The 25,081-nt window shown below is 37.2% G+C and overlaps 1 protein-coding gene across 1 annotated transcript in view; it reads right to left on the reverse strand.

The window, feature by feature from the left end:
- LOC128850260 (nipped-B-like protein) overlaps window positions 1–18,149 on the reverse strand; it is a 99,977-nt gene extending 81,828 nt beyond the window's left edge. Inside the window, exons 1-7 of the mRNA XM_054053266.1 lie at window positions 18,086–18,149; window positions 15,581–15,746; window positions 14,267–14,397; window positions 6,427–6,526; window positions 4,982–5,133; window positions 3,782–3,942; window positions 2,194–2,287 (exon numbers count right to left, since the gene is read on the reverse strand). Coding sequence (XP_053909241.1) covers window positions 2,194–2,287; window positions 3,782–3,942; window positions 4,982–5,133; window positions 6,427–6,526; window positions 14,267–14,397; window positions 15,581–15,746; window positions 18,086–18,149 — 868 coding nt within the window. The remainder of the gene's footprint in view (window positions 1–2,193; window positions 2,288–3,781; window positions 3,943–4,981; window positions 5,134–6,426; window positions 6,527–14,266; window positions 14,398–15,580; window positions 15,747–18,085) is intronic.
- Window positions 18,150–25,081: the final 6,932 nt, after the last annotated feature.

The following is a 25,081-nucleotide window of genomic DNA, read 5'->3' on the forward strand; positions in this document are numbered from 1 at the left end:
CCCATACTTTCAGTAATTGCCTCACATTTCTATGTTATATAAGAAAGCTTAGATATTTTAACATCATTCCTGTGATCTTTCTCTGGACTGATGATGTTTAAGTGTCATTCTTTTTGTCCTCCCAAGCAAACAATTAAATATTTTTATTAAGAAAATTAGCAAAGTTTGCAACTTGTCAACAAAACTTTCAAGGACTAATAAGAATAGCAACAAAAAATTCAGCACAGATACTTGCTGTTTGTCCATCATTGGAAAATTTATCAGCATAACCAATAGCTTTCACTCCAAATCATAGGCCAAAAACTCACTGTCAAGGATCACATATTCAAAGTAACACTGTAATTATCCACACCTCTAATACATTCCTAAAACGCAAGATTAGAGGAAGTAAGTGTCTGGCAAGATTCTTGCAGCCATCAAGGGCTGGTTCTCTCGATCAGGGTTCATTAATCTCTTTAAGAAGGCAAAATGGTAGCACCATTAGTAAAGGTATTTCAGTTGTGTGCTTTATCAATGAGAAAAGTAAAGTTAACATACAGGTAAATAAATCAAAAAGCTCCTCTTGCATTTTTTCAGCCCCTCTAATGCTGAAACATTACAATCTGTATTGTACAATCAGACTGTTTTCAGAAATAAACTGAAAAGGTATCCCTTCAAAATGTGTTCCAAGACAACCAACTGAAACAGCAGCAATTTTAACAAAAATAAATAATTCAAATATTCTTCTAAGTGGTAATCATATATTTGAGTGGAAGTAGCTTAGATTCTCAATATTATTAAACTGATAAACTCAACAAGCATAGATTTTTGTATAACGAGTTAAAGAAAAACAACCACATTTAGTCTTTGCCATTTATACAAGTCCTTTAACACAAAGCCTCCTAAAATACTGATGCTGCTGGCATGCTATACAAGTAATTCTCACTTGCATTTGAGCCACATTTCTTCTATCACTGTTTGACACAGTATATGCCTACAGAAGATGAACCACAGAGAACATTTAGCAGTCACAGGATCACAGGATAATTCAGTTAAGAAGGGACCTCAGGAGGTCTTTAGTCGATCCTCGTGCTCAAAGCAGGGTAAGCAAGGCCATGTTCTGCAGGTCTTTATCCAGCCTGGCCTTGAAAACCTCCAGATATGGAAATTGCACAGATTCTCTGCACTTTTCCAATGTTTGACTGTCATGATAGTGAAAAAGTTTTTCCTTATACCTAGTCAGAAACTCCCATTTCAGTTTAAGTACATTGTCTCTCATCCTTCCTCCACCTGACTCGAGTTTTCCTGACTATTTCCTCATAGGTATGAGAAGACTGTTCTAAGGTCATGTCCATCCATTGTGTGTCAACCCGTCTGTTCCCTCTCCTGTCACCCCTTCCCAAAAGACTTCAACAAGAAGCTGCATAGGCCCAATACCCTCACCTTCTCTGGAATCTCCCTTGTCTCCTCTTCTCCCACTCCATCTAATCTGACCATTCCAATTTAATTTTGTTTCAGGGCTTAAGAGAAGAAAGCACTGTTGCATATTTTTACTACTGACATGTCAATACATAAGCACTGAAAACCTATATTACCAAGAATATGCCGAAACTTCTACCTTGCTAAGTCTTATGTATTTCAGTCATTGCTTCTTAGGGATAATATTAAAAACAGTAGTATGCATTCCAGATTTTAGCAAAAAGAATTATTTCCTCAGCTGACTGACAGTTCACCCTATTCCTTCTCCACAGCTAAGGTTTTCAGGCTTCATTTATGCTATATATATTGTGTTCACTGAACTACTTCTAATTTCACATTCTTAAAATTTGATGACTGCAATCAAGATAAGTGTTGAATGTTAAAACACTTTTGATCTGATTAAGAGTTCAATACTCGTAATGTTGCCTTTAAACCATTTCTAATGTAGAGAAACTGAAACTGTTCTTTAATCTTCATATTGGAAAGGATTTAAAATTCTTCTGTCCTCCATGAATTTGAGCTTTGTTTTGCAGTGTGATTAGTCAATTTTTGGACCTTCAGAAATTTCTTCTGGATCAGGGTTCAAAATAATTTTGTATCCAAAACTGAATGACATGCTCTTTAGTATTATTTGAAAACAGAAGTCAGGAGAACTAACTAAATACTTCTTTAAGATCTCTGTTCTTTAAAGTTGGGAAAAAAAGTACATTGATATATATATGACTGCTAGACTACCTTTAAGGGTTCCATCACTTCCACCTGGAGAGCAGACTGACTGTGGTGACCTCAAGGAAAAAGATGCAGCATTCCTTATTGAAGGATCACCATCCTAAAGTGACAATGATAAAAAATTAACATTATCAACATTGAATGCTTGATAAAATAAAGACTGAAATTAGTACATATACTGATAAAATGGATTGGATGAAAAAGCATACAATATTAGAAAAATATTTATTGTATAAAAATCTTTGTAATTTAGACTGCTATTAGACTACTATATAAGACAATATTCCAGAGCACAATCAGCCTTAAGAAGAATCCAGAACCAGAACATGCACACAAAAATAAAACTATATATATGCCTTCTAGCTAAATAAGCACTTTTGGTTCACATTTAAGATTCTGTTTACAAGTTTTTTGTAAAGAGCTGTAAAGCAGAAAGATGAACTCTATACAATGCCATCTGAAAGAAACTGAGCATAAAAAGTAGATTCTTTTAAAACAAATGCACCATTTTTTCATTTAACCTACCTTTAAAGTTTATTAGAATGCCAACTTACTGTTACGGTTAAGCAAACTAGCACTTTGTATTTACACCCTCCAGCATACACACATCAGGACTGAACAAAATCTCTAGCACTCCCATTGCAGGGGGAAAGGGGAAGGGAAAGGGGACAGGGCAAAAAGGGGGGAAAATTAGAAAGAAGGAAAAAAGGGAAAAAGGAAAAAAAGGAAAAAGGGGGGGAAGGCCTGCTTGCTACCAGGTTTTGATGAAGTTTTGTAACTACTATTATGCCTAGTATTGTAGGCATCACTATGATGACACTGTTCAAACAGCTAAAGTCAAAAACCGAAAATGAAACTTAAGCACTCTCCCCTTGGGAGCTGTTAAGAGACTGTGTGCCAAACTTGTAAAGAAGAATCCCAACATGCTTCATCACCAGGATTATATGCTCATTAAGAAGAAAATTAGGAAGTTCAAAACACTGTGGGAGAATGTTGCTGGGTTTTTTCCCCTTTAGATTCAAGAGTTCAGAAAGAATTTCTCCCACATGAACTAAAGTCACTAAGGGAAAACTTCTTATAAAGAAACCAGGCCATAAAAGTGCATAAAAGACTAGTAAGAAAAAGTGTCCAAAGGAATTTCTGTCTTTGACAACACTACTATATTACCAAATAGGTTATTCAAATATGTCAACTCTAATTGACAGTTATGGGGATCTTCAGAAAGACAAGTTAACTATACAACTATTAAGAATCTAGTGTTGTTTGCATCAACAAATTGCTACAAATAATTGCAGAGACATTCTACCATTTCTTTAAAATAAGCTCAGACAAGTAAGATTTTTTTACTTTTCAGAATTTCATCAGGATCAATGTTACAAACCGTTCCAAAGGAAAGAGAGATCTAGAAAAATTTAAATATCACACAATTAAGTTACACAGTTGAGTGTACACATCTGAAACTGAAATATATTTTCAGTGGTTTTATACATCAACAATGTAGTAAAATATCTGACTTCTAAGGCAGCTAAACACATATTTGTTTTATCATAGTAAATATTTCCTTTATCATAATAAACTGATCTAGGTAACATACATCACTACTTAGCCTGTGCACCATCTGTAGGTAGTCTTCATTTGAGCCATGTCTAGAATTATCAGCATGATGATTAGCTGGATTTCCAGACAACTGACTTGAAACTTTATTTTCATGGAGATTCCTCATCCCAGCTGTGACAATGGGACTAGATACTGAAGCTGAAATACAAAAAAAAATATAAATAACTATACTTATATATTCACACAGTTATTAACTGTAAAAAAAATTTTAAAAAATCACAGAAAATAGAAAACATCATAATAGTGTAATAGTGGATATGAATGAGTTGGATGCAAGAATTTCTTGATTGAATCCTTTCACCACAAAAATCTTCACTAGAGTTGACTATCCAAGATTTGAGTTTTCAAGTGGATTTAAAACCTAAATTCCATGTAGAGATTTAGCCAAGCTTCTCTTGATATCTGTTCTCATTACAGTCAGTATCATATTCTTATAGGCTTTAGAAAACTTTATTTTCCTTTATATAATTTCTATTCAGTATCTTTAGTAACTTCCAAGTTATTCATGAGATATACAACATTACATACAGAACAGCTATATAAATTCTAAGCACATTGCTAAACTTTAAGAATAGATGATTTAAAAGAATCCAATGAGAATTCTACTTAAAAAAAAAAAAGCCTAGATACTTAACAGTGTTTATGTTGTTCAACACTCCTTTTAGAACAGGGAAGAACAAAGAAATCCATTCGTTCTGAAGGCCGTCTCTGCTAGTTACAGCATACCTTGAGCATAATTCTAACCAAATTAGTCTAAGTCTATACTACAAAGGGTCAGTAAGCCTAAATAAACTGGCAGAAAAACTTACATTACACTGGCAAAAATTAGGGTTTTGCTATTACAGATAAATGATTGCCATAGCTATCAAATTAAATTTATTGGTTTGTTTTGTTTTTTCTGTTGTCATATATACGTGACAGCTATGCAAAATGGGGGTATACAGGGGAGGAGCAGTGTAACATGAACATGTGTTTTAATTTCTCTTCTTTTTTTCTTAAAAAAAATTAAAGTATATACTACCACTCTGTACAGTCAAGAAAGCAAAGCTTAAACATACCCTATCAAATCAAAGATCTGCATTAAGCATGTGAATTCTTCAAAGAAGTGTCATAAAACATGCATATGAAGGTAAAGCTTACATGAGATAGGATAATAAAACAAACATCACAGACTTACCTTGCTGCATCTGAGGATGTGGTGTATAACCTGGAGGATGTGAATATGGCATGTATCCTCCAGGACTTTGAGGAGCATATGGACTAGGCACTGGACTGTTCTGTTGTGCCAAAAATCTGTTACCAGAGCTTGTCTGTGGTGGCACAAACCGGCTAAAAATAAAATTTAAAAAGTTTTTAAAACTTGGAAAAGCAAATTTAGACTAAGTTATCATTTCTTCCTGGAATGTTATACCTTTGGAACATTATAACTTCTGTAAGAGACAAAATTCCAACATAATCAAGAAATCCCTTCAAAAGCAGTATTTTAAGCTATCAGTACCTTTCCGACTTCAATTATTATTCAAGAGCCACAGCTTGGGTATTGCATTAGTAAAACTAAAGAACAGAATAAAAAGCATAACACCTCCACCTAGGGAAAGGAAACAATTACATAAATATTTATTACATAAATATTTATTAAAATAAGATCTGCAGATTTACTAAAACAAGATAAGCAACTTCCAAAAGTTAGTCCTAGCAGTTTGAATGAAAGTGACAGCTAAGATTTAATTTTCATATAACAACTAGCTCGCTAGGATTAACAAAGAGCCTTCAACTATAAATAGAATTTTTCCAGTAAGTTTTCAAAGAACTTCATCTAACAGAACTATACTGCTAAGATACAGGAATGTGATAGGCAGTTAGGTAGGACTTGACCCAAAGTCCACTGAATACAACTTATATTTTCACTAGCTTTATCTTAGCCTCATCCTAAAGATTGGAAGCCATAAAAATAAAATATGCTTGTGAAAATAATACATGTACTTTATAACTTACATTCTTATATGAGCTTTTCAAAATAAAAATAAACCAAAAAAATACTTCATAAAGTACAATATATGCTTTTACAACAATCAGTTCTAGATAGCAACTCTATGAAGGTAAGCTTCCATAGAAAGAAATAGCAAAGTATATAACACAAGGATTTTGAAAGGATTTCAAGAAAACTTAGCACATTGTAATTCCAATCCAAATCATTCTATGATTCTGTGATTCTTTCCCACTCTCCTGTCAATATTGGTACTGTTATACATGCTGGAACATATAGCCTCTTCTCTCCTATCATCCTGCCAACAGTCTCAGCTTCTGCCATGGGCAAAGAACAGCTGGAGGAGTGACAGGAGGCAGGGGGACTCCTTAAGCAGGCAAGGAAGTTTGCCAAAATTATGGGAGGGAGAGAGAGCAGAGAATCATGACTAGTCCTTAGTATAACAAAGATTAACTCAATAACAAAAAGATGTTTCTTTGCCAGCTGAAGAAACTCATTCTGCTCTCGGACAAATGCAAAATTTGTCTTGATACTGGTCATCTTCCATTCACATACGTGCAACAAGAACTGACTGCCACTGTAGGAAGAATTTGCAGTTCACTGCCCATCCCACCTCATCTAAAAGAAAGCATTACCTGGAAGGGCTATGTGAGATAGTGGTTTGCTGGTAATTGGAAGATGCAGGGCTACCTCGCATGGAATTCTGAGAAATATTAAACTGTGACATCATCATCCCTATAAAGAAGACAGTAGCATTAATTTACATGCATTTCTTTTTTAATCAATAAAGTCTCTCATTTCAGAAATGATTATATACAAAAGAGATTATAAACTTTACAGATATTAACATCTTCTACCTACAACTCTTAGAAAATATTAAAAAAAGATTGATTCCATGTAAGATGTTCGTTTACACCATGACATAAAAAGAGTGTCCCCTAAAGCAGTATTAATTCAATTCTAATTATCAACAGTAGTTCCTTACTCTGTTCCTTCGGCAAAAACCTGCTAGCAAATAGAAATATTTTATAACAGAACATATATTCCACATCCTAGACCGGTGTGTACAGTACTCATTGTGCCAATAAGTAAAATATTTGGAAACTTCACAAGTCGGAGGAACACGGAAAATTTATCTCCCATTTTTAGAACAAGTACAGAAAACAATCATCTCAGGCTGAGCGATGCAAGATATTCTCCCTGCTCCCATAACGCCTTAGTGGTTCCTTTCTACACAGGGACAAAACCTTTCTATTCCACCTCAACCATGCTTATAAAGAATGTTATCAAAGAAGGTACTGAAATATTTTCAAATGCAAAGAACCACCAATGTTCCACCTCTAAATGCCCAGAGCCTGCAAATTCCCACAGTCATGCTTTGGAAATTCAGTTGCGCTAGATGGCAAGCCACAAGCACCAATGTGCTTGAAACTAACATCTTTATAAGGGAGAATTTAAAGGAATCTTTTTTCCTCTCTTTGATACAGGTATAAAGAATTTCCTAACCACCACATAACACTGGAATTTGAAGTGCTGCAGGTAAACAAAAACCTATATGACTTTTAACTAGGTGATTTTAATGACAGAATTGAATATCTTGCAGCTAAAATAGTGTCAGAATTCACGTGCACGCTGCAGCTTGGGAAGCCACAACAAGTGATCCACAGCCATGGGTAAAAGCATATCAGTAATGCAAATATTTTAAACCAAAGTTTAGATAGAAGGCTGACGATAGTCCCCAGTCCAGAGTGTTTGGAGTCATCAGTCCTTGAAGTACTGTCATCGATTTAAATTATTGCAATATTCACACAAGCAAAGCTATTTTCAGAAATCTTCCCTCTCTCCCTCTCTTCCCCTCTCTCCAGCAGAGAAGAGATATGATAATCCCCCAGGAATGCAGCCATTACTACCTCCTGGTATGTATGAAATGCTGCATTCCAAGTACATTAGCACATGCAAATTAGTCCAGAGCAAGAGTGAAAGTCCCATGCTGTGCTTAAAAAAAAAAAAAAATAATAAAAAAAGTCAGAGCCCTCCATACTTCAGTATAGAGGACATTTCATTGTCCCAATTAACTGAAGGGGACTTTTCAATTCTAGCAAAATTTGTTTAAATGTACACTGGTTGCCTTGCCTAGCACAGAGACAAGTGAGGAAGAAAGTTGAGGGGTTTCATGTTGGAGGCAGCACCCAGCATGTCCACTGCCCACTCACCTCTCACCACAGCTAGGTAGTAGTTAGTCAAACTACAAACCCTTAACATTCATGTACAGAAAACTGACAGAATGTGCCCATAGGAGTATGAACTATACAGATGTTTCATTTTATGCTTAAAACAAAGACTGCACTTTTAAAACACTTTAAAATCCTATTTATTTGGTTTTGCCTCCCTAAATTTAAAACATGTTTTGAACCACAGATGCAGTAGGTTTTGGTTTAAAAGAATGACTGAAAAAATATAAATAAATCTATTTTATAATGCCGCTTTAAACCCCCTAAAACTTATTCTGTGGCAAATAGTTCTCACCTCTCTATCTCCTTTATGGCAGGGGGCAACATGGGGGACATAATCTAGTTAAGTTAAAGAAACCCCAAACAAACAAACTCCCCACAATTCCTCCTCCCCCCCCCAAAAGAACACCAATCAAAAAACCCTACAACAATAGTGTCTCCAAAGTTTCCAGACAGATAATGTCTGCTTAGTAATGATGTAATGAGGAGGAAGAAGTAAAAATAAGCCCCAAATATTTAAGTCTAAAAAGGAGTTAAAATTAATCTTTAGCCATATCTTCTTGTACTTTTTTTTACATTATTATCAGATCACTAAGCAGCAGATTTATGGCTCCACTGTGCATTTCCATACCTTAAAATACTTAAGAATTTCTTTTAAATGCAACTTTAATTTTGATTGTCGGTAATGTTCAATTTTGAGAAAGTATTCTAGTAATAACATTCCTAGAATGAGTTTCCTTAACACATACTCCCAGTCTTGACTATAATTTTTTTTTGCTTGGAAAAAAGTGATATGCATAAATCCATTTTAGCATTCCTACTAAATGCCAAGAATACACTATATAAAAATATAGCTCAAGATCACAGAAAAGTGTTGTATGATTAAACTCTATTACAGTATCACGCATGCTTGAACTGCTCACCAATAGGTGATTTTTTCAGTTAAATACATACTCTTATTGAAAGTGTACATCTAAAATTATTTCCCTTTTCCTTTGAATTCTTGTACAAATGAAAAAAAAAATATCTAAGTAATTGATTCCCAGGACACAAAGGAAAAAAGTGCCCGCATAATATATCTTTCTTGCACTATTTGTTCATCATAACTGAAAAAAATTCTCACTCTAAACTTAGTGTTGAGCTACAAATCAATTTGATTTTGGGAAAAAAATCAGCACAGAATCCTGCTTCTACTTTAACTAATATTCATAAGTATTCAAAAAATAATATTTAGCTTTCTGAAGATGCTTTCATTTCCTGACAAACTGTACAGAACCAAGAACTTTATTCTACATTTAATGTAATTCTTTAGCCAGATGGTCTTTCTGTTCTTGGGCTAGAAAAAAAATTGAGTTCAGTTTGTCCATAGTAACGCTGGAACTGACACTCAAGGGATCATGGTGCAAAGGCCCACCCCAGGCTGAGTAAATAGATGGGGAGGCCACTGCCTTCATTCCTTCTTAATTCTGGGCATTACAAATACTGGGTTCACAGTACCCAGTGCTGACATCACCACATGTCGGACTCAACAGAAGGCAAAAGGATAATATTCAGAAGGAAAGCAGAAGAGATGAATTCTAAATACTAGAAAAGAGCCTAAATTTCATTCTTCTGTATGACAAAATGCATTACATAAGATCTCTACCAAACCCTCAATTGTTCTATAAACCATGACACTACAGAGATGACAAAATTTGTTCAGAAAGCAGAAGAAAACCCAACCTTTGCTGCCAGAAGACATCAGAATTACTCCTTTGGCCTTGGAGATCTGAATGGGATGCATTAACAGCTAATAAAAGTTACCACAATTCACCAGCATCTAGCTTAAAGATCCCCTTATTTCCAGGTAAGAGTGTGGCCTTTTTCCATAGAAAATAAAGTCACACTTTCCCTAGCTTTTCCAAACATTCATTCCAGGGCCATCATCTTCTCAAAATACTTGGTATACAGCTATTCTTTTCTCCTCTTCCCCCTTTCTTTCAATTATTCCAATCCCAGACTTAGATTGCAATGTTTGCACTGGTACAAGTATTCAGAATTGGGAATTTTTAAAGTCTGATCTCTTCCAGTTGTCTGAAACCACTTTTTTAACTTTATTAAAATAACATCAACTATTCTTTTAAGTTTCATGTTGAATTATTTTTAATTCTTTACTAGTATCTTCCTGCAAGTATAGGCTAAATTATATTTAATAAAGACAGACATGCCTTTATTTCATTAGGGATTATTCTTAACCTATCGAATCAAGCTGCAAAAGTGTTTCCACCTTTGAGGAATGGAATTAGCAAAAATTAGAAACAAATTAAGTCACTTTATCTTCTTTCTTTCAAAAGCCTCTGTTGGAACAAATAATTTAAGAAACAACGTCTCCCTTTTACACTATCAAAAACTTATTTTACTCTGCAAAACTGGTGGCAAACTGATTTGAGCGAATATTCTTTGTGGAACCACTCTGCAAACTGGCAGGACAAATTCAAGATGCAAAGCATTTGACACTGTCCCACATGACATCCTTGTCTCTAAATTCGAGAGATATGGATTTGATGGATGGACCGCTCGCTGGATAAGAAATTGGCTGGGTGGTTGCACTCAAGGAGTTGTGGTCAATGGCTCAATGTCCAAGCAGAGACTGGTGACGAGTGGCGTTCCACGGGGGTCAGTATTGGGTCAAGTGTTGTTTAACATCTTTGTCACAAACACGGACAGTGGGACTGAGGGCACCCTCAGCAAGTTTGCCAATGACACCAAGCTGTGTGGTGCAGTTGACATGCTAGAGAGAAGGGATGTCATCCAGAGGGACCTTGACAGGCTTAAGAGTTGGGCTTGTTCAAACTTCATGAAGTACAACAAGGCCAAGTGCAAGGTCCTGCACCTGTGTCGGGGCAATCTCAAGCACGATTAGAGGCTGGGCAGAGAATGGATTGAGAGCAGTCCTGAAGAGAAGGACTTGGGGGTGCTAGTGGATGAGAAACTCAACATGAACCAGCAACGTGCACTTGCAGCCCATAAAGCAAACCGTACACTGGGCTGCACCAAAAGAAGCATGGCCAGCAGGGCAAGGGAGGTAATTCTCCCCCTCTATCCTGCTCTTGTGAGACCTCACCTGGAGTCCTGCATTCAGTTCTGGAGTCCTCAACACAGGAAAGACATGAATCTGTTAAAGCAAGTCCAGAGGAGGACCACAAAGATGATCAGAGGGCTGGAGCACCTCCCTTCTGAGAACAGGCTGAGAGAGTTGGGCTTGTTCAGCCTGGAGAAGGTTCCAAGGAGACCTTAGAGCAGCCTTCCAGTACTGAAAGGGGGCCTACAGGAAAGCTGGAGAGGAGCTCTTGATCAGGGAGTGCAGGGACAGGATGAGGGGGAATGGTTTGAAGCTGAAAGAGGGGAGATTTAGATTAGATGTTAGGAAGAAATTTTTTACTGTGAGGGTGGTGAGGGACTGGCACAGGTTGCCCAGGGAAGTTGTAGATGCCCCTTCCCTGGAGGTGTTCAAGGCCAGGTTGGATGGGGCTTTGAGCAACCAGACCTACTGGGAGTTGTCCCTGCCCATGTCAGGGGGGTTGGAACTGGGTGATCTTTAAGGTCCCTTCCAACCCAAATCATTCTATGATTCTATGACAGTCAACTTTCCCTACAGCTGGAAAAATCATCCTCTGCCACGGCTATCACCAAACCCTGAACCTGGAGACTGTTTTCAGAGCTTAAATTTCAGGATATATATATCAATGAAATACTAAATATTTAGTACTGTCTTTCACATTTTCATTCCCTGGAATTTCTGCATTCTTTCAAGGAACATTGTGTGTTCTGTCCTTAGCAAGATTTTTTCAAATATTGTATGACTTTTTATTCACTAGCTTAGGTGAAGGAACTTAATAATCTCTTTTTACTACTTTTCGTCTCCAAAAACATCCTACACTTTCTATCCATTTTGGACTCCAGTAACACTTCTATCCATTTCACTACAATGCTAGCAAAAGCTTTATTCTCAAATGGCAAAAGCCGTGGAAATTCTCCTACTCATTTAATAGTTTACTATTTAAAGAAAAGATTTCAGGTGCAAATAAAGAAGTTTCCAGATCTACAACTAGAATCTGTCTGATTAATGCTTTGCTTGGTCTCTCTCCTTCTCCATCTTTGCTATCCAGCAGTATATCCTACTAAACCTTCAGAAAAGAATTAGCAGTCAAACCAGTAAAATCCGTAGGGCATCACAGAATCACAGAATCACAAGGTTGGAAAGGACCCATTGGATCATCGAGTCCAACCATTCCTAACACTCCCTAAACCATGTCCCTAAGCACTTCATCCACCCGTTCCTTAAACACCTCCAGGGAAGGTGACACGACCACCTCCCTGGGCAGCCTGTTCCAGTAGCCAATGACTCTTACTGTGAAGAATTTTTTTTCTGATATCCAACCTGAACCTCCCCTGACGGAGCTTCAGGCCATTCCCTCTTGTCCTGTCCTCTGTCACTTGGGAGAAGAGGCCAGCTCCCTCCTCTCCACAACCTCCTTTCAGGTAGTTGTAGAGAGTAATAAGGTCTCCCCTCAGCCTCCTCTTCTCCAGGCTAAACAACCCCAGCTCTCTCAGCCGCTCCTCATAAGACTTGTTCTCCAGCCCCCTCACCAGCTTTGTTGCTCTTCTCTGGACACGCTCCAGAGTCTCAACATCCTTCTTGTGGTGAGGGGTCCAGAACTGAACACAGTATTCAAGGTGCGGTCTCACCAGTGCTGAGTACAGAGGGAGAATCACCTCCCTGGACCTGCTGGTGACCCCATTTCTGATACAAGCCAAGATGCCATTGGCCTTCTTGGCCACCTGGGCACACTGCTGGCTCATGTTCAGTCGGCTGTCAACCAGCACCCCCAGGTCCTTCTCTTCCGTGCAGCTCTCCAGCCATTCTTCCCCCAGTCTGTAGCGCTGCATAGGGGTGTTGTACCCCAAGTGCAGGACCCGGCATTTGGCCTTGTTAAACCTCATCCCATTGGTCTCGGCCCAGCAGTCCAGCCTGTTCAGATCCCTTTGCAGAGCCTCCCTACCCTCCAGCAGATCGACACTTCCTCCCAGCTTAGTGTCATCTGCAAACTTGCTGAGGGTGCACTCAATGCCTTCATCCAGGTCATTGATAAAGACATTGAACAGGGCTGGACCCAGTACTGAGCCCTGAGGAACTCCACTTGTGACTGGCCTCCAGCTGGAGTTAACTCCATTGACCACCACTCTCTGGGCCCGGCCATCCAACCAGTTTTCAACCCAGGAGAGTGTACGCCTGTCCAGGCCGAATAGCTGACAAGAGGAATGGCAGAAAGGAGCTGTTAAGCATGGTTCATTCAACCTTATTCCTTACCCTGGAACTATTAGGAACTAGCACTAAAAGATACACTATAATCATACAGATTTTCACTAAGATCAAGGTGTATTTTCCCAACTTCAATTATTTACTAAGACAAATGTATGAACCTAGTCAAAGAAATTCAAATAAAATTACTTTTAAATACAATCCAATAACTCATCCTAGAAATTAAACTTAGTAGTGAAATTAAACATTATTTTTTACAAAAATGCCCAGTAGAATTTATTTCCATGTTTATTCTAATACAATCACTCTTACAAGATGTCAAGATACATAACTTTATATTACTATAAAATACAAGGTAAGGCATAAATACTGTGTTCTGTTTTGGGCCTCTCACTACAACAAGAACATTGAGGTGCTGAAGCGTGTCCAGAGAAGAGAAAGCTGGCGAAGGGTCTGGAGAACAAGTCTCATGAGGAGCGGCTGAGGGAACTGGGGCTGTTTAGCCTGGAGGAGGTTGAGGGGAGACCTTATCACTGTCTACAACTACCTAAAAGGAGGTTATAGTGTGGTGGGTGTTGGTCTCTTCTCCCAAGTAACAAGTGATAGGATGAGAGGAAATGCCCTCAAGTTGCACCAGGGGAGGTTTAGATTGGATATTAGGAAAAATAGTGGTGAAGCATTGGAACAGGCTGCCCAGGGAAGTGGTGGAGTCTCCTTCTCTGGAGGTGTTCAAAAAATACATAGACATAGCACTTGGGGACATGGTTTAGTAGGCACAGTGGTGTTGGGCTGACAGTCAACTGGATGATCTTAGAGGTCTTTTCCAATCTTAATGATTCCATGATTCTATCACAGTTGTGCTCCATATATATTTGTGATTAGCATCAGTCCTCTAAACTTACAGAACAACATAAACCACAATAAATAATTAAAAATCCTTACCACTTTGTACCCCATATCTGTTTTGCATGCTTTTCTCCCTGAAAACATTAGGATTCCTTGCCAGGATAGCCTGTAGCAAGACTGGTATATCTCCCTCTGGATCATCACTCCCAAGGTTATCTTTCAGTTCTCTGGAATTGTTGAAGTAAGCAAATAAAGAGACAATCGCATTTTCAAACTATAAGAAACCATAATTTAAAAATAAAACACAAAAAACCCAACAAATAAAAATACTACCACACAGACACCCAACTCCAGCCAAAACCAAGCCAAACAATGACAATTTACTGTTAAAATACAGAAAAAAATAAATCTGCAAAGCATTGTTCCCTACCTCTATTTTTTTTTCTCTCTTGTTTAAGGAATGGAAGAAGAGGTATTCCTACTAGTCTTCAAAATTATTTTCTGCTGCTAAGCACTTACTTAAGATGACAGTTTCAGACTACTATAAAAAGTTTCTTATATCTGCATTTGTATCGTGATCTTCTCCATAAAAGAACATCACTTTGGTATAACAGCAAGAAAGTGTTATTGTAGGAGTAAAAATAAGATATTCGTGAATGCATAACAGACTGCAGCCCAACACTTTGAGAATCTTTTATTTTAAAAAGAAAAAATGGCACATCTTTGACATCATAGGATTCCCTACGAACCATCAAAAATGTAATGGATTTTCTATAAATGCCATCCGTGTTTTCACTTATTGTTTGCTTTGAAGACTTTTAAAGGCTACTTCCATTTGATCAAAACAATTGATTGGAATACGTAGGAAAAAGACAGGGCTGTCAAAATAAGACAATTCAAAGGATACCACAGAAAAATGAAAAAAAACCCAAAATATATATTAACAAAAAGAATATGTTAACATACTTGCTGGTTCAATTCTTAAAATATTTAAGTTCAATATCTAATCAGAACTGACATGGGTCTTACATGGTTGTCTCAAAGAAATATCTTTTTCTGTAATACTGTATATATAATTTGTCCATGTACATTATTAACTAAAGTGGAGCACAAATGACTATTGTGCAATCAATACCACAAATTCTGTACTCCTAACCAGCAAAAAGGGAACAAGCAGCAGATCTATTAAAAAAAAAATAGTTATGCATAAGGGCTGTCAGACAATTACTAACATTCTGATTGATTGAAAAAAAAAGACTCTCATACAGCGGTAATCTGCTAAGAAAGCCTAATAAAAATCCCGCACATTCTAATTTTCAGATTCTCACAAACACCCTTCTCAATTCAGTTCATCTTAATTTCAAGGAATAAGGATGGTGATCTGATATAGCTGAAGTTCAAAATACATACATGTGATCTGTTGACACCTGATTGAGACTGTGGATGAGCTGTGAAACCAGATTTTCATCTCTGCAAGCCAGAAGGCAGTTCACCTCTTCAGCTATCCGTCCATTGAAAAGCAGGCTTTTTGTTGTTGTAGCAGGTAAAGGTGATGGAAGAGGCAGCTGGTTCAAAACTTATCAGAAAGCAGAAAGGAGTTCAGAATCATTTAATGAAACATGAGCATAAAGATGGACACTTTCTTACTCCCTCAAAAAAATTAAATAACTATATTTGAAATATAGGGAAGATTTCTGTATTTTTTTTTCTTAATCATGAACACATACACGCAAAGGCTGGACTCTGTTTAAAACAAAGTAATGCAGTCAAGTCCATAAGTTATATCACTATATTATCATAAATATTTAACTGTGCTAAGGCAAGTATTATGAATAAAAACATACTTTTAAACATTCCAGAACATTAAGTTATTTAATATTATGGCAATTTTCTCTTGGAGTTGAAAGCATGGATAAAGGGAAGGAAGGAAGGAAGGAAGGAAGGAAGGAAGGAAGGAAGGAAGGAAGGAAGGAAGGAAGGAAGGAAGGAAGGAAGGAAGGAAGGAAATGCAAAATCCTTGTAGTTGCATGCAGTACTGTAAGTGCATTGATCATACAGTTTAGGTTTTCTACTCTGACCTTCATATTTAATTAGTTTCTACTTTGTATGGTGAGGGTAGACTGAAAAAAAAACCACACCATGAAAACAAACTGACTCTGACTTCAAGTTCCCAAGCTGATTACATTAGAAATAGCTTCAGAAAAAACACAGCTGTGAAATATACTCTTTTGCCTCTTTTATATTTTGAAAATACTTTTTTTTTGGGGGGGGGGGGGGGGCAGAATTCCAGCATTTTCCCCCACTACACAATGTGTATCATTACTGCATAATGCATATATTATATTAAAAGTGTATAATATTTTAAAATAGCTAGCTTTCATTACTTGCATTAGATTACCTTGAATGTTCCTTAAAACTTAAAAAAATAGCAAAATCAGCAAAATATATTGATTAAACCTGTACGAATTTAGATAATTAACTGAGTCTACTCTACTGCCTCTAGTAATGTCTTCCATGTTTTTAGGGCAACATGACTTGTCCATTCCAGTTCCTTATTTTCACACAGAGAGAAATAAGGTGAAGCAGTGACAAGTCTTTCTCTTTCACATACTCCTGAGTTTCTAAACATCAGATAAATGACAGACAAAGAAGCAAATGCACCTAACACAAGGGCTAATCCCACCAAAGGTAGTTCAGTGTTTCAAGAAACTCTTGCACTACAAGTCTGACCAGTGACTCCTACCAGTTAAGGTTTTGACTTCTTTAGAACCTTACCTGCAAATACTCAGTGCTCAAAAATTGCCCATAGCCCAGAAACTTACAATTTGCATCCTGATAGACCATTGTTAGACACACATAATGATACATATATACACATATAAATACATAAGCAGCATCTAACAATTTGATATTTCAGATTTTTTTCCCCTCTAATACATCTAATCTTTTCACTGTAAGCAATTACAATTGCTGGGTATGTACTTTCAGTGTCTCTTGGAAAGCCTCCAAATTTCAACAGCATAATAAGAAAAACTAGAGCTCAGAAGAAGCACTCGGGTCACTGAGTCTAAATATCATCAGACAGACAACCAAGCTATAAACTCTTGCTTACACTTTATAAACAAGATGCATCTTTGCCCCAATTTCTCTTATTGGAATGGTTGTTCTGGGACCTCATTATAGTAATGATAAATCTCCTCTTACTTTCCACTAGAAATTTATTTTTGGTCAGATTATAACCATTTGGGTTTGCACTAGTATCAGCTTTTAAGGTAAATAGTTCTTTTACTTTCCTTGCATTTTGTCTTCCTGACATTTAAAGACAACACACACCTCCATCTGCTCCTTTTGTAGGCTGAACAGACAAGAAAGAAGTCTCATAGGTTCAGCTGCTTATTTCCATTCTAGCGGCCATTCTTTGTGCCCGTTAATTAGAGCAACTTTTTTGTACTTTGTCCAAAACTAAGGAACTAGGTTTCAAGTATATTCAGCATATTCCACAACTCTCTCTAGCTAAACATCAGTGTCATCTTCTCTCTTTTCAGTGAAGAGGATGAGGTGTATGATTTAGCAAAGTATTTTATCATTTATATGTTTTTCATTATTTGTGGAATACCCAGATATGTTACTGAATGATATTCCAAATGAAAAATTAATTTCAATATTTTGTGTTTCAAGTTTACTTAAGGATTTTTTCAACCTACATTTCATGTTTAAATTAGCATATTTTGTTTGAATATATTTTTAAAATTCAAAATTGACAAAATTAATATTTTTAATACCAAATCTGATTTTGAACACATTTACTTTGAAGAACTTTAAAAATAAAACTATTTTTAGTATTTGGAAAATGCAGGCATTTACTGAAGAAGCAGAAGGGAACATAGCAAAGATGAAAAAAAGAAGAGTACTTACGGTCTGTAATACTAGCAATCCCTGCAAGAGTAGTGATGGGAACATGAGGCATATCCCCATTCATCCTGAAGTTCTGGGATGGTAGCGCCTACACAGATATTTTAGTTCAGGTGCCAGCTATCATTACTTCCCATCTCCCAAGCACTAAAAAAAACACAACAAAAAAAATGACAAAAAACCCCACACACAACAAAACACGCACACACAAAAAAAACCCAAACCACAAAATTAAAAATCTCAGTTTACTTAAAAGAATTTGAAATTCAATAACATAAATGAAACACAGACCACAACCTGAGCTGCATACTAAGTAAATTTTGTCAAAACTGGGTAAACAATGTAGAATTTAATTATCAAATGGCATTAAGCAATCAAAATGCAAGCTTTTGGTCTCAGAAGTACAGCCCTTCACCAAAAACAATGCAAGATAAGGCAATCAAAAGAAAATTTGTTCAGGTTATACAGTACCAACTCAAAAATTCGTAACAAAACTTCTGTTGGTTCATACTGCAGTGGACAGCACTTAATCCATAGCCAGTTTAAGTAATTAGCTGCTATACTGAGTTCCCAGTTTTGGAGAAGGAGATATTTTTCATATAGGAAGCTAGCAAAACCAAAAGAAATAATTTACAGATGCAAAAGTCAAGTAGTAAACAAAGTGACAAATACAAAAACTTAATCACCACTGCACTAGCTCGTTTATTTCCTGTAAAATAGCACAGACTTTATTCAACTACTAAAAAGGAATTTGGTCATCCAGTTTTCATTAACTATAAAGACCCCAATTATAAGGAAATCCACGCTATTAGAGGAAAAGAAAAAAAGAAAAAAAACAAGTCACCCCCAAAAAGATCATCACAATAATTTCAGCTGCAGTTACAAAGCAACAAAAATTTACAAAGATCACACGTTACAACCCCCTATTGTTATACTAATGAAATGACAAAAACTGAGCATGATATTTTCTGATGACAAACAAACTAAAGGAAAGGAACTTTATATATATTTACCTATTACAGACAGGCTCTTGTGTGAACAGTCTGTGAAATAGTGAAGATTTCTGTCAGCATTTATGGTGTCTACTGAAGATGCTGAAATCATGATTTGCTTACACTTACTTTACAAGCCAAAATTTTGCAAATTCCATATACACTACATATAAACCAAATGATCACTGCCAATTACTAAGTAATTTTTATCTCATTCTTTCTTATGTCACACCAATGACAATATACAGGACACCACTGCTAATACATATGTACAGATTCGGAGCAAGACAAGGAAATTGAATGTTACAAGTCTTTTTCCAGGTCAAAGGGGGGGGAGGGGGCAGACGGCAACAGGCAATGGAGAGAACACGAGAAAATCAACATACAAAAAAACAGAACTCACATCGAGTTGACTTGCTTTGCTGCACCTGCCAGAGGCTCATTCCCACAACTAAATTATTAAAAATATAGTACATTACAGGTGCAGAAATCCAGTTAAGGAAACTGCTGCAGATAGATATGCTGTGGGGGTTGTTGGGTTTGGTTTTTTTTTTAATTCAGGAGAAAACAGTCTTCAAACACCCAGAGCAGTTTCAAATACTACTTGATACTGGAGTTTCTTTATCCAAAATGAATACCAATATACACAGAATTTCAGTGGTTTCTTTAGTTCCATAAATAAGCAATTCTTAAAGAAAAAAAAAGACTTAACTTTTCCCACAATGAGTCTGCAATAGCAAACCCACAAGGGTTAACAACACTTTTAATATTCAAGTTTTCATTGAAAGGCAAGTAGTTAAAGAAGACTTTTCACACGTAAGTTGTATGTACAAGAAAAAGGTCATAGAATCATAGAATGACTAGGTTGGAAAGGACCCACTGGGTCATCGAGTCCAACTATTCCTAACAATCCCTAAACCATGCCCCTCAGCTCCTCATCCACCTGTCCCTTAAACACCTCTAGGGAAGGTGACTCAACCACATCCCTGGGCAGCCTGTTCCAGTGCCCAATGACCCTTTCCGTGAAAAATTTTTTCCTGATGTCCAGCCTGAACCTCCCCTGGTGGAGCTTGAGGCCATTCCACCTTGTCCTGTCCCCTGTCACTTGGGAGAAAAGGCCAGCTCCCTCCTCTCCACAACCTCCTTTCAGGTAGTTGTAGAGAGCAATAAGGTCTCCCCTCAGCCTCCTCTTCTCCAGGCTAAACAACCCCAGCTCTCTCAGCCGCTCCTCATAAGACTTGTTCTCCAGCTTCGTTGCTCTTCTCTGGACACGCTCCAGAGCCTCAACATCCTTTTTGTGCTGAGGGGGCCAGAACTGAACACAGTACTCAAGGTGCAGTCTCACCAGTGCCGAGTACAGAGGGAGAATAACCTCCCTGGACCTGCTGGTCACACTGTTTCTGATACAAGCCAAGATGTCATTGGCCTCCTTGGCCACCTGGGCACATTGCTGGCTCATATTCAGTCGGCTGTCAACCAACACCCCCAGGTCCTCCTCCTCTAGGCAGCTTTCTAGCCAGACTTCTCCTAGTCTGTAGCACTGCATAGGGTTGTTGTGCCCCAAGTGCAGGACCCAACATTTGGCCTTGTTAAACCCAACATTTGGCCTTGTTAAACCTCATGCCACTGGTCTCTGATGATCTCTCCTCTCCTGACTGAAACTGTATCAAAGCTGACTAAGTCCATGTCACTAGTTAGTACTGTTGAAAATCCTGTATGTAACACACAAGGGGAGAAAAAAAAAAAAAGAAATCTGTTCACTTTCTCTTCGTGATTGTATGGGAAAGCTGTAAACATCAGAGAGGTGGTCAGTACTAATGCAAGTTCTTTAAGTGACTTAAGTCATTCCAGAAATAGAGACTGATGTCCAGTGAAACTAGAACTTGAATTTTATGTCACTGAGAACTTTATTAAACTCACTCATTTAGAGAATTCAAAATATCAAGCAGTTAGGAAAAAAAAAAAAATGACAGCTCAAGACAAGATACGTTCTTCCATACAATATATCAGAACAGCATGCAACAATTAATGGCTAGACTGACAAGCAAGTTTTGTTGTGTTTTGGCTTTTCATTCCCCAGCTGTAACAAGAGTTAAAAGGAATAGAATGTAGCAGCTCGCAATTAGTCAAGAACAATCAACATTTATCAATATTTATAAAATTGTACATTATCAGCTTTGTACAGAAGCAGTACAGCATTTCTAACTCTAGATTGCAAAAAAGAAAAGAAACAGTTAGTTAATATTACCTGAATTAAGGAAATTGAAGAACTGCTGCATTGGAAAGCTTTTAAACAATGCATCAGACTATAGCAGTTCAAACAGAGAAGTAGAACCCCAATTTATACATATGCAAAGAAAGTCTTGCAAATTTGGTGTATACGTTTAGACTCTTGCTGCTGTATAAGAAACAATGGATATTGTAAAAGACATTCCAGGGAGGAAGAAACTACAGTGCACAAAGTGATACAAAGAACGCCTTAGTGAAAGGAAAGCAGTGAAAGAGCAGCATATATTAAAAATAATATATGAAAAGCTGTGTCCAATCCTGTTCAAGATCTTTATCAATGACCTGGAAGAGGGGATCGAGTGCACCCTTAGCGAATTTGTGGATGACACTAAACTGGGAGGAAGTGTCAATCTGCTGGAGGGTAGAGAGGCTCTCCCCAAAGGGATCTGAACAGGTTGGATCAATCGGCCAAGGCCAACGGGATGAGGTTTACCAAGGCCAAGTGCAGAATCCTGCACTTGGGACACAACAACTCTGTGCAGTGCTACAGGCTTGGGGAAGAGCCTCTGCAAAGCTGCCTGGCAGAGAAGGCCCTGGGGGTGTTGGTTGACAGCTGACTGAACATGAGACAGCAGCGTGCCCAGGTGGCCATGAAGGCCAATGTCATCTTGGCCTGTATCAGATACAGTGTGGCCAGCAGGACCAGGGAAGCGATTCTGCTCTGGTACTCAGCACTGGTGAGGCCGCACCTTGAATCCTGTCTTCAGTTCTGGGCCCCTCACTACAAGAAAGACATTGACATCCTGGAGCATGTCCAGAGAAGAGCAACGAAGCTGGTGAAGGGGCTGGAGAACAAGTCTTATGAGGACTGTCTGAGGGAACTGGGGTTGTTTAGCCTTGAGAAGAGGAGGCTGAGGGGAGACCTTTTCACTGTCTACAACTACCTGAAAGGAAGTTGTAGAGAGGAGGGAGCTGGCCTCTTCTCCCAACTGATAGGTGATAGGACGAGAGGGAATGGCCTCAAGCTGTGCCAGGGGAGGTTCAGGTTGGACATTACAAAAAATTTCTTCACTGAAAGGATTCTCAAGCACTGGCAAAAGGCTGCCCAGGGATGTGTTGGAGTCACCATCCCTGGAGGTATTTAAAAGACCAGTAGATGAAGTGCTCAGTGATATGATTTAGTAGTAGACAGGTACGGTTGGACTCGATGATCTCAAAGGTCTTTTCCAACCTAGCGATTCTATGATTCTAATACACAATAAAAGTGAAGCCAAGCCAAGATAGCAAGGAAAGTAATATTAAAGAAGTTTATGCTATAGATTATAACTACACATTTAAAGTACTACTTCTGTATGTTATCTTCTTCCTTTTTTTTTTGTCAATTATGTATATTCTCCTGCACTGCAAATTAACATTCCAAAGAAAATTCCTATTCCAAAGAAAATTCATATGGTAACAACTAGTTACCATATGAAGGTTCAAGCTCTGCATTTATGAAACATTATTCTTGGTTGAAATACATTCTTGTCTCCTTAACGAAAATACCAGTTCTTCCATGTCTTAGCTATGTATATGCACGAGAATGGTGGAAAACAAAATAAAGGGGAAAATCTGTATATACGCAGTAATATACAGGCTCAGTAGTAATGCAAAGATAATAGTAATAAATCTCAGGATTCAGAAATTTAGTATGTATGTTTAAATGTTTCATTCCTTATACTACAGGGTTTTCTTGAACTGATTATATCTTTAGATTTAAAAATAACTTATATATGACTAACTTAATATATTTCTGAGAAGATTAGACATAAAAATAGGTGGATTAAAATTAGATTTTAAAGAAGGGCTAGGGTATTAGGTCTCTATAGTTTTCTTTTTTAAAAGCATTCTATTAAACAAAATACTTTAAATACAGTTATATTTCATTTGGTTTAGGCTATGAATTCTTTAGTTAGAATGAAAATACTTTAAAAAGTGGTCTTCATTTCTCATATGTTGAGTAGCATTGTATTGATGTAACCATAGCACCACATAAGTTGATTTCTGCAGATGCACAAAGTAAACCAGTAGAACTCACTTATTAGCTACTTTATAATTTAGGTGAGCAGTGGATTTTTCTTTTAAAACATCAAACATCCTATTATAAACTGAAGAAGCCTTGCTTCATAGCCAGTTTTAAGCTTCCACATTTTACAGTAAACTACTTTTCATGTTAGATACTACATGAAGGTCTGCTAGTTATCAGTCCATAAACTGCCCTAAAAATAAAATAAAGTTTAAAAGTCAGTGAAAGAATAAGGAAGAGAGGCAGAAAGAGAATGAATTAATATCCTCTAGTTCTCATTCAAATAAGATAACCTGACTGAGTACGTCATACAGATTTATCCACAAGAGGGCAGATTTCTGCCTTCCATATCAGAGCTACATTTTGATACAATGACTACTTCTGTTACAAGTTTCCAGAATGAAATGCTTTTGCAAATACTTTTAAAAATAGTAAGGAAAGATATATGGTTATCAAAACATAGTCTAACACTTAATTTACATGGAAAAAAAGAAGCATACACATTCAGAATATAACAACATATATCTTAACACTAATTCAGTCTCAGAAAAAGTCAGTATTGGAAGTGAACAGTAATTAATCATTGATGCAGCTGTCTAAGGTTAAAATAATAATGCAAGAAATCTGGTACGAACCTAACTTGAACATCCAAAGGGGAGGGGACAGCATGTGGGAGGAGGCAAAGAGAAAGTGTGTGCACTTGTGCGTTTAAAGTATATACAGAATACTTTCATCTTCTACAGTACTATCTACAAAAAAATAAGTTTGAAAATGGAGATACAGAAATCCCAGCAGAAAACCAGATGAAATTCAGTGTATTAGTGAAATTCATTTATTCGGTTCATAAAGCAATCAGCCAGTAGAATCTGAGTGATGCCAACAAAGCAAGTGAAAAATTAAAGTTTGACATAAAAATTATTTACTATAATTTCTAAAACCGTACTAGCATTATGTGTTTTCCTAAAGCTATTCCAATAGCTACTACAAACTACAACTACTGTAAGAAAAGAAATCTTAATGAAAAGTACTGTAGTGGGCCAAGCGTAAGTTGCTTCTGAATATAAAGCAACCTTTAGAAAAAACATTTAGAGCAACTAACTTCTTCCTCTGTGGCTACTGCCACATTCCTTTGGTCTCTGCTGTTCTATTCGACAACAATGACACTGAAGCCTCTGCTGCTCATGTACTAGTAGTGGCAGTGACAGCATAGTAAATGGCAAGACAAATCCCAGTAAAAGGTGGTGGAAGAACACACATCACGAGAGGTCTGTGGATTCAAGGAAAGGTGCCCCCTAATACAGAAGAGCACACATAGTTTCTACGAGGGTAAACTATCATAAAGCATAATTGTTCTTTGCACCTGTAATTATCCTTCCTGGGAGCAAATACCCACGGGTAGTATGTAGCTTCCCTGAGCTACACCTATGTGAATGTCTAGCAGGAAATGTTTACCTTACTTGCTACCTTGCAATCACAAAAGGTGAAAATTCATTACAACACAGTTTCCAGAAAAGGAACAGGTCCCCAACAGCATTAGTACTTTTTTTCTTTTAAAGCCATTTCTTTCTCATAAGCACAGGGAACTTTTCCTTTTTATTCATTTTTAATATAAAAATTAAAAAGCACTTATAAACAGTGTTCTCCACTTAAAAACATCATCTCAAATATTTAATTTAAGTGCCTTGGCACTAAGAACATTTTAAAATGACCTCA

This window comes from Cuculus canorus, chromosome W, assembly GCF_017976375.1.
Source record: "Cuculus canorus isolate bCucCan1 chromosome W, bCucCan1.pri, whole genome shotgun sequence".
NCBI classification, from domain to species: domain Eukaryota; kingdom Metazoa; phylum Chordata; class Aves; order Cuculiformes; family Cuculidae; genus Cuculus; species Cuculus canorus.